General features: G+C 37.6%; 2 protein-coding genes across 2 annotated transcripts in view; both read right to left on the bottom strand.

Annotated features, from left to right (window-relative positions):
• Window positions 1-459: 459 nt before the first annotated feature.
• LOC139818836 (uncharacterized) lies at window positions 460-2,432 on the bottom strand. The gene is made up of 3 exons (XM_071787822.1): window positions 2,164-2,432; window positions 1,642-1,832; window positions 460-1,475 (listed from the first exon to the last, which is right to left on the bottom strand). Exons 1-3 carry the CDS (start codon window positions 2,165-2,167, stop codon window positions 1,404-1,406), a joined length of 267 nt encoding a protein of 88 aa, XP_071643923.1. The 5' UTR covers window positions 2,168-2,432; the 3' UTR covers window positions 460-1,403.
• A 108-nt stretch (window positions 2,433-2,540) lies between these two features.
• The window catches only part of LOC139818835 (uncharacterized), a 43,750-nt gene continuing 30,766 nt past the window's right edge, over window positions 2,541-15,524 (bottom strand). Inside the window, exons 2-5 of the mRNA XM_071787821.1 lie at window positions 14,441-15,368; window positions 13,634-13,935; window positions 11,144-11,399; window positions 2,541-8,723 (exon numbers count right to left, since the gene is read on the bottom strand). Coding sequence (XP_071643922.1) covers window positions 6,288-8,723; window positions 11,144-11,399; window positions 13,634-13,935; window positions 14,441-14,707 — 3,261 coding nt within the window. The 5' untranslated portion in view covers window positions 14,708-15,368 and the 3' untranslated portion in view covers window positions 2,541-6,287. The remainder of the gene's footprint in view (window positions 8,724-11,143; window positions 11,400-13,633; window positions 13,936-14,440; window positions 15,369-15,524) is intronic.

The following is a 15,524-nucleotide window of genomic DNA, read 5'->3' as shown; positions in this document are numbered from 1 at the left end:
CACTCTGCGTTGATTTGTTGGTTCTAAAAGTAAGAGCCAATCACGTTCGATTGTTACTGACCGGCTTGGTCTGCTGAACGCGACCATTGGCGCATTCAAGCCGGATAAAGCAGCTTAGCCAAAAGCGGCTTGCATGTGATTGGTTGAATCCACAGGTAAGAACCAATTGGCGAGAAGGTTAACTGCTCTGCGGGTATCCCGCGATGCTAGCTTTCAATATGGCGGATAAACTTATGGTCTTTATCATCCTGGCACTCTTGTGCATTCTTGACAGAAGAGAAGCCAAAAAGAGAAAAATAAAAATGTTAAACTATCCTCTACTCAGCCATATGGCAATACGAATCGACATATAACTTTACTGGATTTATATTGACATTTCATTTCATAGTTTATAGGATATTCTATATTCGTCGAAATTCGTTTTACGTTACTTTTATTCGGTTATAGAAACTTATATCCTCCAATATTTTAACAATTTATATTAATTTAAATTCAAAGATGCTCTTAAGACAAGAACGGATGTAACAATCTGCCAAAAAAATGAAACATATAATTGGATAATCATATAATTACACATTTGGAAAATACTTCTCTTTTCCCACACGTGCCAAATAATTTTAACGTGTAAATTTTATATGTATTTCGTTCCTCAAACATGATTTTGTTTATATGAAAGCTCTTGAAGATATATAGGTACGTACAGTATCATGGTACAGTAAATAAGTGAGTTAACATTGCTGGTTGTCCTAATAACATACATTACATATCAAGTGACATCTCTAGTTTCAGTAAAAAAAAAAATTAGATGTTTTGACCAGATTTGACATTATATTTAAGGATTATGCTTAGGATATGCGTCAGGATTATGCTGTTTTATGCCTGTCAATCTTACAAGTGTGATCTTTGATATAGGCACTTTATTTGAAAGTATTAAAAAAAGACAACTTTTTCAGAACAGAACACAAAGCATTAAAAACACAGTATTGATTTCGATAATCTATCATTTGTTCTTATCTAATGTTACCGTCAAAATCTTTTATTATTAATGTTGTAACAATATACTAGTACTTCTAATACTGTGTTATGAAAAAAATAAACATAAAAATAAAAAACAAATATTAAACATTTTGTCAGTTCTGACTCTAAACAGATCCATAGGTGTCCTTTCATTCGTTATAGATATGAAAATACCTCAGTCTTCTTGCCAAACAAATCTGTGGCGGTTATATTATTCATATTCACTAGCTCACTTATTCAGTATAATTATAATAAAACAGTAATAAGCTTTATTTAATTTAATCATTTGGCACCGTCTAACTAAATCTTTATCTATCTTACTTATATTTAATCTTATATGTCTCTGTAACTTTAACTCTAATCTGACAAAAACAATCACGTTTGCTTTAGATCTCTGTAAGCATGAAGTCGTAGCTCCTGCAGCGTGGACATTGAGCATGATCGTGTAGAAAAACAATCTGTAAAATAAGAAAAAAAGAGATGATAACAATAACAAGGTGACAGCATTAGTAATAACTATTCAAATTTGCCGTTTGAACAGTATCGTTTGAACAGCGTCTTCAACTAATCGAGAAATGTTATTTTAAAAGACAAAGAGGAATGAAATATTGAAACAATAGTAACCTTAGGATGTTGAGGACAGCAGTATCTTACTCTTCCTTTGGTCCAAAATCCACAACCGTTGCATATGATGTTAGAATGCGGTCTGTAACAGATGCATTCTGAGGCTGCATCCGAATTTGGTATCTCTTTCGCGGTAATCCTTTCATTACCCCTTATTATATATCCTGATTCCATGTTATTTACAGGAGAATCTGCGAATATTGAAGAAAATAAACAGGATTATATATCACCCACTTAGAACAACGCATTACATATCCTATTTTAACCTTTACATTAGATTACTAATGCATTGAATTAAGCAGCTATTTGTAATGACGTTCAGATTATACATAGAAGTACCGACTCTATGTTAGTGTAACTATAAAACAATTAGGATTGATGTTTTATGGCAAGATAATAAGCACACACGCGCGCGTTCATTATGCACCTGAAAGATGCATATGTACACTACTAGTTCGACACAGACCGTTCTGATTTCAGCACGTTCAGCAAGGCAAAAGGAAATTATAACAATTGGCTCACCCATGAACAAGACGATAAGCGCGACCAACGAAACACGCACCACAAACGTCTACAGCACACTGTCCAACTGTCTATACGCATACGTCGCATACGCCGCTGTCGCCGCTGAAACGAAACCTTCATATGCCCTTTAGAGTGACAGAGACGGAAACAAAACAAACAACAGAGTGAAAGTGAGACGTGCGTCGAAAGTCGCAACGGCATTATCAGATGTTTTCAAGTATAATAAGACGTTAAAAATTTCAAATTACGAAATATATCCATTTTTGTTTAAAAAAACTAAAAACTTTTAAAGAAATATTATAGAACATTATAGAACCTCAGCAGGACAGTCGAATTTGTTGGAAGTAGGAAAATTATAACACGCTACACAAATATGCTAGATATGAATCTAAATCTTATATTTTAATTTTATTTTATGTACGTGTACATGTGTGTGTATGTGAGGTGGTGTGGATATGTGAAATGGATAAGTGTATAGCACGTGTATACACGTGATCGTATAATTACAATTGCGCCGAAATAAATTCCCTCTCTCGTCACAGAATTTCGCGATCATGCGTTATAACTTTTTTAACGTACATAATTTTGCAAGAATATAACAATAAATATAATGATCAATACACGACATCAACTAGACAATATTTTAATCATCCTTACTCTATTCTTTGTTGAATCGTTATTATTATATTATCTATATCAATATATTTCTAGAAAATTTTTTTTATTAAATTAAAACATTAGCATGACATATAAAAGAGATTTCTTTCAATGTTACGTCTATTTTCGATTTACGTCTCTTTACATTTTACGTAACAAGGTAACATGTACTTTTCACTTTATCCCCAACTCCGTTTTATTCTCTTTGATCTTAGGCGGGTAAGAGAAAAGGTCACACACATAAGTATTTAGAGTACGAACAATTCTTTTTCTAATTGTAAGTTTAATTTACCTTTTTCTAAATCAATATATTTCTTTGGTGTTTTATGTTTTTGCTTATCAGAATAGAAAAAACGGCATTTTTATCTCGAAATCACGTTCGTGATGTAGAAAGAAGGAACATTTCTTAACTTTTTTTTTTCAATGAGTCGTGTTGCAGAATCAAGATTTCATTCTCTCTCGCACTTGACATATATAAACAACATACTCGAACACTCACACACACATACGCATAGAGTAAAGATATATTTCATAAAAATATATAGTGTTTGTCACTTCTGTGAATACTCGAGTTTTACTTCTATAGAACATATATGTTTCAACGGTGTCCCATGAAAAGAGTTATGAAAATTTCAACGTTGTAACAAATCTTGCTTCGCGTGTACTTGGCGCGAGAAACTACCCGTGTCTCTTGATTAAATATAATCTTTTTATCTTATTATAACATAATGATTAAGTGCGTGGAAATATATTTAAAGATAAATATTTTAAAAATCTTTAAAAATTTGCTTTTTTAATGTTTTCTCAAATTCAATAGAAAAAAAACAGAGTATATCTTTTTCATAATTAATATGCATTTAAAGTATTCCTGAGAAACATTATCAACTAAAAAAAAATTCATCGATCATGCTTACCGTTATTACTTTATAAAGTAGATTAGTAGAAGAATAAAAAAGAAAAAGCAAGTAAGTCTGATATCTTGATGTAGATTAATATCTATAATTTGTACGATATGGAAGACAAATCACGCAAGATCAGTCAACTATTTGAACGCGAAAAGAAATAAATACCCTTGTTCTTAGTAGAGTCCCTCTAATAAGAGTCGCGACACGGAGATGGCAACTTTTGATTGGTTCGCATTTTCGGCAAAAGCACGAGAAACAGAAACAGAAATAGATTGCCGAAACTCAAGATGTCGCGACTCTTATTAGAGGGACTCTAGTTTATAGTATTTAGCCTGCACTTGCGCACGTTCTTTAATATATACATAGATGTGTCGTAAAATATTCTTCAATATATGTTTCGGCTTTTAAATTATTTCAAGTGCAGGGACACCGTTAGGTACATGAAGTACAGAAAACTCCCATACATACATTCTTTCTTTCTCTTGTTTTTCTTTTGAAAAACTTTTATCAGGATATATAATTTACACGATTTACGCGATTTTTCTCGATCTTACGTATAAAAGTATTTCGATATTTAATTGGCATTGAATTGTAAGAAGTGCGATTATTCTTGTTTCGTGTCCTTAGATAATTTCATCTTTCGTATTAATTAGCAAAGCAATTCCTACGGCGACGTAAATAAAATTAAAGATCTTTAAGAGATGGTTGTAAGATAATGGAAATGGCAATATAATTTGTGCATGGTATCTCTATAATGCCATAAAGAAAATACAACGGTAATTTTAATTACCGTATTTTGTAGAATGATTATGTATCTAAATCTATTAGTTGTCTTTTAAAATTTATGCTTTTGCTTTAATTTTGGTCCTTTTCTTTGAAATAGAAGTAACTTCATATAGATATATACATATGTCACTGATACATATATCTCTCTCTTTCTTTATTTATTTATCTATCTATTTACAACATCCTCATCTTCAACAGCTTTAATTTTTTTTTATAATTTATATTTAACATGTATGATTTTATGGATTGGCCATTTAGCGTGTTACGCCATTTATATATATTATTTTTAATGATAAAAAAGAGAGAGTGATTCCGTTTGAGAAAAATATTTCTAATTCTAGCATAAACAAATTGAACCTTTATATTATTCTTCTTGAAAGTAATATATAATTCTCTATATTGATAGAAAAACATTTTGATGATTGTTTTGGAAACATTTTGATAATTATTTCTGAAAGAGCTTTATCAGGAAAATGAAATCGCGCAAAAATAAGGCCAGGTCAATCGAGAATACAAACTTCGTCGACTATAAAAAATATCTATAAGTGCTATCTGCATTATATTAGGTTTTAGTGTGAGTTCTGCATCTTATTAAAGAATACTTTAGTAAATATTCTGCAATATATCTTCAATGTCTTTTCCAATCAACAAGTATATAATCTTTCGTCAGGTACACGAGCAATAATCGAACGTAATTACGCGTAACTCGAGCGCGTAACTCGATGACCTGCGAGATTTGGGATTCAATATAATTTGCTTGGCACACGATTTACGGAACTTTTGAATAACCGTTCGATTCGTAGAATATAAACGCAATCGCACGCTCGTATTTGTACATATGTATGACGTATGTAACAGATAACGCAATTGGACCACACACAGAGAACTTCCTCCTACTTTTCTATAAATATCGTTTCGCATTTGAGGCAGAATATTATTTAATACGGGTAACGATTGGATGAATAAACGAATCATTAGTTTAAATATCATTAATTTAGATAAAACGATGATTCGTTCGAATGTTGACAAATTCGGCATCGCTCTCTTTTACATCGAATATTGTTTATTAACTTGAGAAACGAAAAGCGCCGCTAATCATCCGATTTTCTCTTTTTACATCAAATTGTAATTTGAAAGCATTTTGCAGTCCAATCAATCCAATCATAAACATATCAATATTTAGAGATTCTCTCATGTATTCATACGTAAGAGGAGACTTTTATATATAGCGCTGCGCATATTTTTGATAACGTTTTGCTCATCGAAACCGCCTTTAATTAAGAATATTGAGTTTTTAAATTTTTAAATATATAATTGCAAATTCAATCGATTAACTATTTCAAAAATTAGAAATTGCTTGATATAAAAAATAGAAGTATGAAAGAATGAAGTACTGAAAAAAATAAAAAAAATGTAAAAGTGCAAACAAAATAATCGTATGTAAATAGTCATATATATATATATATATTATATATATATTAAATTAAAGTGAACGTTACCTCAGTAGAAATGTAACGATAAATTATTTTGCTAGCTCGCATATGTGATCTAGCGCGTATAAAAACGTTCTGTGTACTCACTTCTTCTCCGGATACTTTTCTTTTTCTCTTCTTTTTTTACCCTAGAGGCCAATAGAGGCTTTCAAATCTCTAAATTCTTTCGAGAATAAAGTTTAATTGCGACTGACAAATACTTCTTGTGCAAATACAGGGTATACGCGAGGGAATTCGCAGACCCTCCCCTACCCCCCTCCCCATTTATCCTGCGAACGATTCAAACTCTCACGCCGACACCGTTATCGCCTTTGATCTCCGACACGACGTCGAACGTGGGGGTGCAGATGTCGGTGGGTGTGGGAATGGCGAGAGGCGCCAGCCGCGGGTTTCTCTTGACCGGCGCGGGCGAGTTCTTCAGGATGTAATCCGCGCAAGGTCGGACGCGCAATCTGCTCGAATGCACGGCTGGTTCTAGTCTAAGAATCGCGCAGGATCGTGTCGAGGGCTGCCTGACGTGGTGCACCGACTCCGTGGATCTGCTTTGAAACGCCGTCTCGATGACGCACCTCTTCAGGTTCGACATCGAATTGTACGCCGACGCGTCCCGTTCGGAATCGGGCGTGAAGACCGGCTCGTCGCTCTCCTCGAAGGACGTGAACATGTCCGAGTCGGGCATGGACGGCGCGCTGAAGAAGGACTCGCGCAGGGACGATGTCAGGGCGTCGGGGCACATGAACGGGTCCAGGGACGTGAGGTCGTTGAGATCGCTGCCGCTGTTACAGGTCTGAAAGTTGTTGACCGAATAGGACGACGGGAACGCGGCTTGGTGTTCCATCGTGCTCGGCAGGATCTCCTGACTCCTGGAGGACTCGGACCACTTCGAGTCGGACGGCCGTCTTGAGCTGAATCTAGTGGAGTCGTGCTCGGCGAAGATGGGTTCCGGTAATCTCATGTCCCTACTTTTGTCCGAGTTTCTCAGCAGGGCCTCGAAAAGGTCGATCGGTTCTAACGTCGATGTATTACCGGACGGTGGGTCGCATAGCTCTTGACTCTGAATCTGATTGTCACCCTGTTCGAACGGTTCGCTCAAGTCCTCGATGTTTAGCAATACGGTGGGTACTATAGGATCGGAATGTCTTTCAGGATTGCTTTTTTTACCTACGGGCGATTTAGTGCGTTGCGCGACGGGCCTCGGGATCCCGAGGCTCTGCGTCTCTTCGGGCTGAAGAGGCGCCGCGGGGAGAGGATTTATCGGACTCGGCGGTTCCGAGTGTATCGTCGGGACGAGCAACGAGTCCATCAAGTTGGAAGGCTCCAGTAGAGTTATGCGGCGCGTCGCCGAATCGCCGATCGCGTTAATCGACTCGGAGTGTTTCAACGTCTCCAGATTCCTATGAGCTTGTGTCGTGTTTCTGGCAGTAAAGTCTATCCTGTGCGCGGGTGTTCTCGACGGTGGGTCTAGATTAATGAGATTGGCCAATTTGTTTGGCGTGATGGTTACGTGTGGGACGGCCGGCGACACGCTTCGCCTCGGTATATTCGCCTCGGAACTTAGTCTGACGTCATCGGGCGCCGACGACGACGACGAGGATCTTTCGTTTCGTAATCTGCGCTTCAGATTCGGGCTCACGCGCCCGAAATGGCCGCGGAACTTGGGTCGCGGACGGGAGGGAGCTTTGCTGGATCTCCGTTGATCTTCCATCTGCTGATAGAGCATCATCGCGTGCCTCGCTAACGCGGCTTCGTATCCACGATTGAGATTTTGCGCGGAGTAGCCGGCGTGTTCCTCCGTGCTGCTGTCGTTCGCCCGGAAGAATCTCGCGTCCACCTCGGAAGCGTGCACCGTTCTTGCTCTGAGATTCGAGTCCGACACGGTCAACGACATGTTCGGATTCCGCTTCTGATAAGCAACGTTATTCGCGTGGCACGTCGCTTGGCTCGAGTCCTTCGCGTCTATCACGGAAGTATCGACGTTCAACATCGGATCCGACAACGCGTTCAGCTGAAGAAACTTACGGCTGCCGTGCGCGGCCGTGTCGCTCTTCAAGTTCTGATAAGATATAAATTTCGGCTCGGAAATCAATGGCAAGCTCTTCCCGTTCATTCGCTTGTGATTCAACCGTCGGAGATGCCTGATCTTGTTGAAGGTCGGATCCAGCAGATACTTGAGATTTTTCAGCTTGTCGATATTGTGATTGGAGTCGATCACGTGATTCCGATCGATGACGTATCGCGGGTCGAGCATCTTCGTCAGGTCGTGAATATTTTCCTCGATGATGTCGCCCGGTCGGCTGCTGCAGGACGCGACGTGCTCGATGATGCCGTGCTTCTCGGACGAGATGTCGGTGTGCTGGCCCGACGTTTCCAGGCACCTTCTGCTGTAAAGAACGTTGTGGTGCTTGGCGGCGGCGAAGCAATCCTCCACGGGCGGATGCCTGCTCTCGTTGCTGTCTTCGTTATTCACCTCGCCCAGCTCGAGGTTCGTGTTGGTGCCGCATCCTGTCGGCGAGCAGCCGTAACGGCCCGGCATCACGCCGAACAGCGAGACCAGATCTTCGGCAATCTTGCCGGCGGCGATGCGCATCTCGCCGTGATGAAAGGCGTAGATCCAGGGATTTGCGCCGCTGTGCGCCAGGATAGGCAAGCCCAGCCACACCACCGCCCATTCCGATAAGATGTTGGTGCCGCAGAAAATGTCCAGCAGCATACAAGTCTAGAAAAGAAGGAAAGCGTGTTGGAGATTGAAAGAATCGCGTGTTTACATTAGTTGCTTTTTCCATTTACACTCAAGTGATCTGAGTCACTCATGTGAGTATTTTATACTCAGGTATAAGATATGTCATTTTGTATTTACCTGCTTATTTTGGCGACAAAGCTATCGCATAATAATACAGGTTCAATGGTTCATAGTCTCACTTTTAATGTGAGTCTATTAGATTCATTAAAGCACATGGTCTCGATTGTGGATAAAAACTCAGTTGATCTCACTTGCCAGCATGCAAAAAGAACGTGCGTTCAACTGAGTTATGACGTCACAAGTGAGAATTAAGTACCTGAGTTTTGATGTAAATGGAAAGCCACTGTTATCGTAATTCTATTTAGAAATTCCATCGCGTTATAGAAAAGAGAGTAGATTTTTATACAGTCACGTGTTGAAAGACGGAGATAACGTTCGAAATATGAAAGTCGACAAATTGTTCGTCGCACCGACCCATTCAAATCCACCTTACTTCATCCGGATGGAAATTCACTGTGCATCGCGAATCCTTTCAAACTTTTCCAAAAGAGAAACATGAAGATTGTTTCTTCCACGGAAGGCGGAGGAGAGGACGTTTTGCGGGAGTTTTGCTTGCTCCATTGCGTAGTTTGCGAAGTACCACAAAATCGATATAATCTATATGTGAAATATAACGTGATTTACGCGTATGATTTTTCGTTTATCGTCTACCAGAAGGACTTTAAATTAAATTTTGTCTACTCGCTTCTAACAGTTTACAACTACAGTGAAAACTACAAGTTTTCACGTTAAAAAGAAATTTGGCACACTCGGCATTCGAGGAAACGTTGCAATTGTTTCCCCGTTTGCTCCTTTACGAAGCAAGGTTCGTAAAAAGTAACAAGAAGATCAACACGGAGCAATATCACGTTTCTCTCCTTTCTTCACGTCTAGCAATGCAGTAAACATGTTTTAGCGTCTGGTAATTTGCCAAATTGCGTTGATTCTTTGCAATCGTTAAATGAAACTTTCGCTCTCTTAAGACAAGATGAGATAAGTTAAAATCAAGGTAACTTTTTATTATATAATATAGTTTTTCAATGTCCCTGTTTCTCAAATCAATCTAACGAAAATTTCAAATAAATCAACGCATTGACGCTTAATCTTGGAAAATTACCTCATTGTTAATTCCAAAATGCAAAAAATTTTGAATAAGATACTATTTGAAAAAAAATTCCTTTATATGGATTCTTTCAGGTTCACCTTTGGTGAGAATATTTAACGACGTAGACACGATATGGCCTTTATCTTACGTTTTCCAGTCTTACGACTTTCTGTATCAGCATGCCTTGCATTTTGTAATATAAACAGATGACGCGGAACTTAATGGGAGAATATGCATGCGCATTTTGCTATCGTGGTCGCGTTTTGTGTAAAAAAGGAATTTTACTTATAAAGCGATGAATGTGTTATCTTATAATAAACATTTAAAACTTGATTCTCTTACACTAGTTAATTCATGCGCATGTGCTTGATTTAAGGCCTTCACACATAAAATCGCGTAAGAACGTAAAACGTAAGCGTAAGAAAATCGACCAATCCCAATCAAGTATTGTGCTGTCCGTAACCACAGTAGGGGGAAATACTTGATTGGGATTGATCGATTTTCTTACGCCTACGTTTTACGTCCTTACGACATTTTATGTGTGAAGGCCTTTAGCTGGTAGAGATAACGTAAAGTCAATACAGAGAGTAAATACAAGTATAAATTAGTAATGGCGAAAAGTAAACGAGTCATTGTCTCCAAAGTTTTCCAAAATAATTGTACGTCTTGGCCGAAATGAGTTTTGGTGAAATTTGGACGCAAGATAAAACTTTGTGCAAAAATGACGTAGAATGACGACGTTTTAAGAAGCAATGTCAAATAGATGACGCGATGCAATAAATGATTAACTGATATACACGTGTTTATTTGACTTTAAAAAAAATTAAATATTGCGTTACAACAAGTTAATCAAATGTTTATATAAAATATTTTCATACAACTTATTTTTATCGATTGTTTAATATCGAATTGCATTATTACCGTCACTGTGATACGCGAGCATCGATTATAAAAGCTTGTTCATCGTAGTACACCGCTTTATCAACACTATATTAAACTAAAATCTTGTTCCCCCAGTATAAGAAGCACGCAAGCATGAAGCGAGAGCGAAATGAAATTGATGTCGTCGCACGGTCGACGCGACGTTTAAGTAGTGACGGGATTTAATGGTCAGACGCGGCGCAATGTGGAATCTTATGTTCGCAGCGTGAAGCTTGGATCTTATATTAACGGTGTAAATAAGAAATTTACAGTCTTTCCGCAGCGATGAAAGTCTATTTGCTGTTTTACGCGGTGTGCCTGTGATACTCACTTGGAATGGAAGCCACAGGATAAGAAACGCGCCGACCGTGAGTGCCAGCGTCTGTCCGTAACGAGGCAGCGCCAATGTCTGCGTTTGATGTCTGAACGATAATTCCACCGTGTAAATTGCACGTGCATGTGCACGTGCGACAAGATAGACATACATGTAGCAGCCAAGTAGAACTAGGGCGCTCGGTGCCCAAACTGCCACGACCAGAAACACCCTGACCGGTGGTAACACGGCTGCATCGAACCTGCAGCTTCCGCTGCAAGATAAGTTAAAATCAAAGGTTAATCGCGCTAAAATTAAAATAACTATCGTATCATTTGATATCTGTCCAGCACGGTTAAATGTCAATATTGTTTTTTCAACTGTTTTTCATTTATTTTGCCTTTTTGTATGATTTGTTAAATTAAAACAGACTATTTTTGGAGTTGAAGTTTATTATTTTTCCAAAAGCCAATAAAAGGACTATGCAAGAATCGATTATATACACGCTGCAAATAAAATGTGTTTAATAAGTCTATTAGGATTTGTATTTCATAAATGTAACGAGATAAACGGATCGGGAACAAAGGTTCTCCTAGACTGTTTTAATTGCGCGAAGTTATCAAAGGGTTAAAGAACCTTTCTGTCGCTCTCTTCTCATCTACGTTTTAGTGCATTGCTTAATCGGTTGTGTACAATCTGCAGACTCTGCAGTATTACAGGGTAAAAAGCTTTTCTACTTCGCCAGGTAATGCAAGTAATGCGACCGTAAAGCTAATATCGTGGTAAGTCCTAACAACAATATAATTTGATACGCAATTGCGCCTTCGAAGAGATTATGTTTATGAGATCGTGTGAAAAGTTTGTTGAATATCGAGTTAATTGCTTTTGTTTGCCTTGAGTTACTTATAACTGCAAATTATTAAAGTGACAAACATTGTGTGTGCGTGCGCGCGCGCGCGCGCGCGCGCGTGTGTGTGTGTGTATGTGTGAGAGAGAGAGAGAGGGAAGGAGAGAGAAAGAGGGAGAGAGATATAACATATTATATTTTCCAAGACCTACTTCTGATATTGAGATAGAATGTGAAAATAATGAAGATGAAAATTTTCTTCATTATTACAAATCGAGGATAACAGAAAAATTGCAATGCTTAATAAAATGTAATTTTTTAAATAAAAATATCAAGTGCAAGTACACTTAGTGAATTTTAATATTTGATTATATTCTTGTACTTCTCCTAACTTATAAAATAATAAAAATATGTTTTTTGTAGTATATTCGTATTTCTTGATAACTGCTAAAAATAGACACAATGTTGTAATTAAACTTATAATTGAAAATGCATTATGATATATTAACCCCTTTGGCAATTTATTTTTCTGTTAAAAAATATTATTATTAAAAAGTAAAAAAAAGGGATATTATAAAATGAAGGTTTAAGAAAAATGATGGTACTAAATAATATTTATTCCGATTTCTATCTTTGTGCAACGATATATTTTACAATATTGCGTATGACGCACTTATTTGGATTTTAGTTATTCCAGTCACGTAATGTATCCACTTTCTCCGGCACGTGTCACAGAATTATTCGCGATACGTATAAATCATGTTGATATTTTCAGATAGCAATTTAATACAATTTTGCTCACAGTTCTATTTATAGGAACGTAGTGTCGATCGTTAAAGCATAATCAATATGAATGCTATAATTGATAAACGCAAAAGACTAATTTATTTCTTAAATTTTAATCAACGAGATATTAACGTTGTTTAACTTTTTGAGCAAGTTGTCTGGATTCATTATTCAATTAATCAAATTGTTGGCGTGCATTTTAAATATCAGTTTTGCGACAATAATACTGCATGCATAACACGTCATATCCTATGGCGAATTTTCCATTCTGATTATTTTTCTCGCAGAAAAATGTGCTAACTTATATAGGTGCGTTTTGTTCGCCGGCACAATTAATTTAATTCGCGTGGGACAAGATCAAAATCGATATTTGTACTGGTAAAGTTTTAATTTTGTTTTAAAAAGTTCTAATGGAAACAAATTATTTTATTTTTAGATAGAAACGCGACGTAAAATTTTACATTAATTACACGTGTATTATTGTTCCTCTTCTTTCTAAATTTTCTATGGAAATTGGTTGATAAAAGGTATATGAAGAGAAATGAGAGTAAAATCCGCGCGTATATTATATCAATGTACTTTTAATTAAACTAAATGGTTCGTATATTCTATTCCATCCAAACCTAAATTAGACACTTTTACTTGAGATTAAATATTTCCCAAATTGCAAGTTTCCCGTCGTACCTACATTTATTTCGGCCGGCCTAAATAATAAATTTATCTGAAATCACGGTCGAATTAATACCGCTACGAGCCATCATTTATATTTATTAAATAAAAGAACATTTAGTTTATGCATGTCGTAATATCACGCAAGCCTGAATTTATTTCAATTTTTCATTTAAATGTCACACATTTTGAGTAAACATCGTTACCTGTGCGACTGCATCCCACCGGTAATTTGAGCATAGATGAGGGGCGAGAGGCCAACGGCGATCGCGTATATCCAAAAGACCGCGATGTACTTTTCTACGCTGCTGTGGGTGATGATGTTCTTGTATCGCAATGGCTGCGCCAACGAAGTCAAACGGTCCACCGCGATGGCCACGGTGACCAGAACGCTCACGCTGCAGAGCGCGATCACAATGCAATACGGCATGATGCAGAGAGCGGAAACGCCGTTTTCCGGTAGACCGGAGAGCTCCAGCTGCATCCCGACCGGCATAAATACGCCAATCTACCAACGAAAACGGGCAACTTCCGTTTATTGCGGATCTAAATCAGGATTGTACATTTGCTATCGCGAGGAAATAACGGTCCGTAAATTGGACTCGTGAAGAAACTTGAAACGCGAGATTGGCATTAAAAATCAGTTTCCACTGCAAGAATACTCTAGAGTACCAGTGACGATTGTTTTTAACTATATAATCTAAACACGCAAAAATAAATAGACTTGTCAGTTTATTGACGTCGCAAGGCACAATAAAATGTACATTTAATTAAATAATTAGGATATATACGATGATAAATCTCTTTCATGTAAAGTATCGGTTTACATCTGTATTATCTTTTTTTCAGGAATTCTTTAAATTTAATATTTTACTCTTTTGTATAATATCTTTTATATAATAATATATAATTTATATAAATATTCTTTCCTTATACATATAGGCATTATATGTACAAGTGCACACTTTTTATAACTATATAAGAATACATGATAGAAATTATGTAAGACTTACCCCGAAATCGCTAATGGCCAATGAAACTAAAAGGCAATTGGAAGCGGTCCTGAGTCTTTTGTATCTATAGAAGGCGGCTAGGATGATGGAGTTACCGGTGACGGTGATGGGCGAGAGAATGCACACTATGGAGACCGCCAGGACCACCGAGACGGGACTGATGTCCAGCCTCGTGTCGATCCTGGTGACGGTGGGTATGAGTGTGGTCGTTAATTCCCCGGCATAAGTGGTGGACGGTAGCGGCGTGTCTGTATCGAGCGTTGACATTGTCGCTCTCACCCCCAATAGAAAAATATTCGCTCTTCCTTGTCTATGCGGTTTTCTTATATTCTATCCTTGTCTATGCGGTTTTCTTCGGGTCAAGTTTTCCTCATCGTAGACGCATCCTCCTACGTGTGATGTCATGACGTCAGTCTTTCGGATTGCCACGTCGCAGCTCGGTCGCAGTGGTACGAACGATTGATTGAATGATTTATCGCTCGCCCTTAACGAGATTGGCTGATTAGGAGTAAAGGAAGCATTCTTCCATAAGTATACCAATCATAACGATTCGATTATTTCATCAGGATAACGAGATACTTCAGCCAAAATACAATGGTCATAATCTTCGATCTTCATTTTGGATTATCTGACGAAAACAATTTCCTGTTGCTTTCATCTTTGACCATCGCGACTTTCATCTTTGACAAAATCTTTCTATTTTATTGGAGAAAACTCTCTTAGAGATTCGCGGCTAAGGTATTTGGACTTGGTCAAGGCGATTGATCCGTTAAAAAGTTATAAGCTATCGTAACGTCGAGCTTAGTATCCATCGAGAAGCGGAAATGACTTTTGAATATACGCAGGAATATGGTCCTTCGAACCTCTTTTAAACTTACTCCATTTAACTCTTCATTTTTCTCGCAACTTTGTTACGTCTGCTCGCTTCCTGAAACAAACATGTTCCCGCACTTCTAATTACCTTCTCTTTGAAATTGCAACTATCGTATAAATGTCTTTTTCACGCAAAGTAGTACGCGTGTTAAGTTGCACACGTCTCAGATATTGGAAAACTAATTTAAACGTTTAGTTTATATAAATATTA

Source organism: Temnothorax longispinosus, chromosome 9 (assembly GCF_030848805.1).
Source record: "Temnothorax longispinosus isolate EJ_2023e chromosome 9, Tlon_JGU_v1, whole genome shotgun sequence".
Lineage (NCBI taxonomy): Eukaryota > Metazoa > Arthropoda > Insecta > Hymenoptera > Formicidae > Temnothorax > Temnothorax longispinosus.
This window is presented reverse-complemented; position numbering and strand designations above follow the sequence as displayed.

Coding starts and splice junctions, on each gene's coding strand:
- LOC139818836 (XM_071787822.1), bottom strand. Junction 1,476..1,641: donor GCTGTCCTCAACATCCTAAG/GTTACTATTGTT, acceptor CTTATTTTACAG/ATTGTTTTTCTACACGATCA.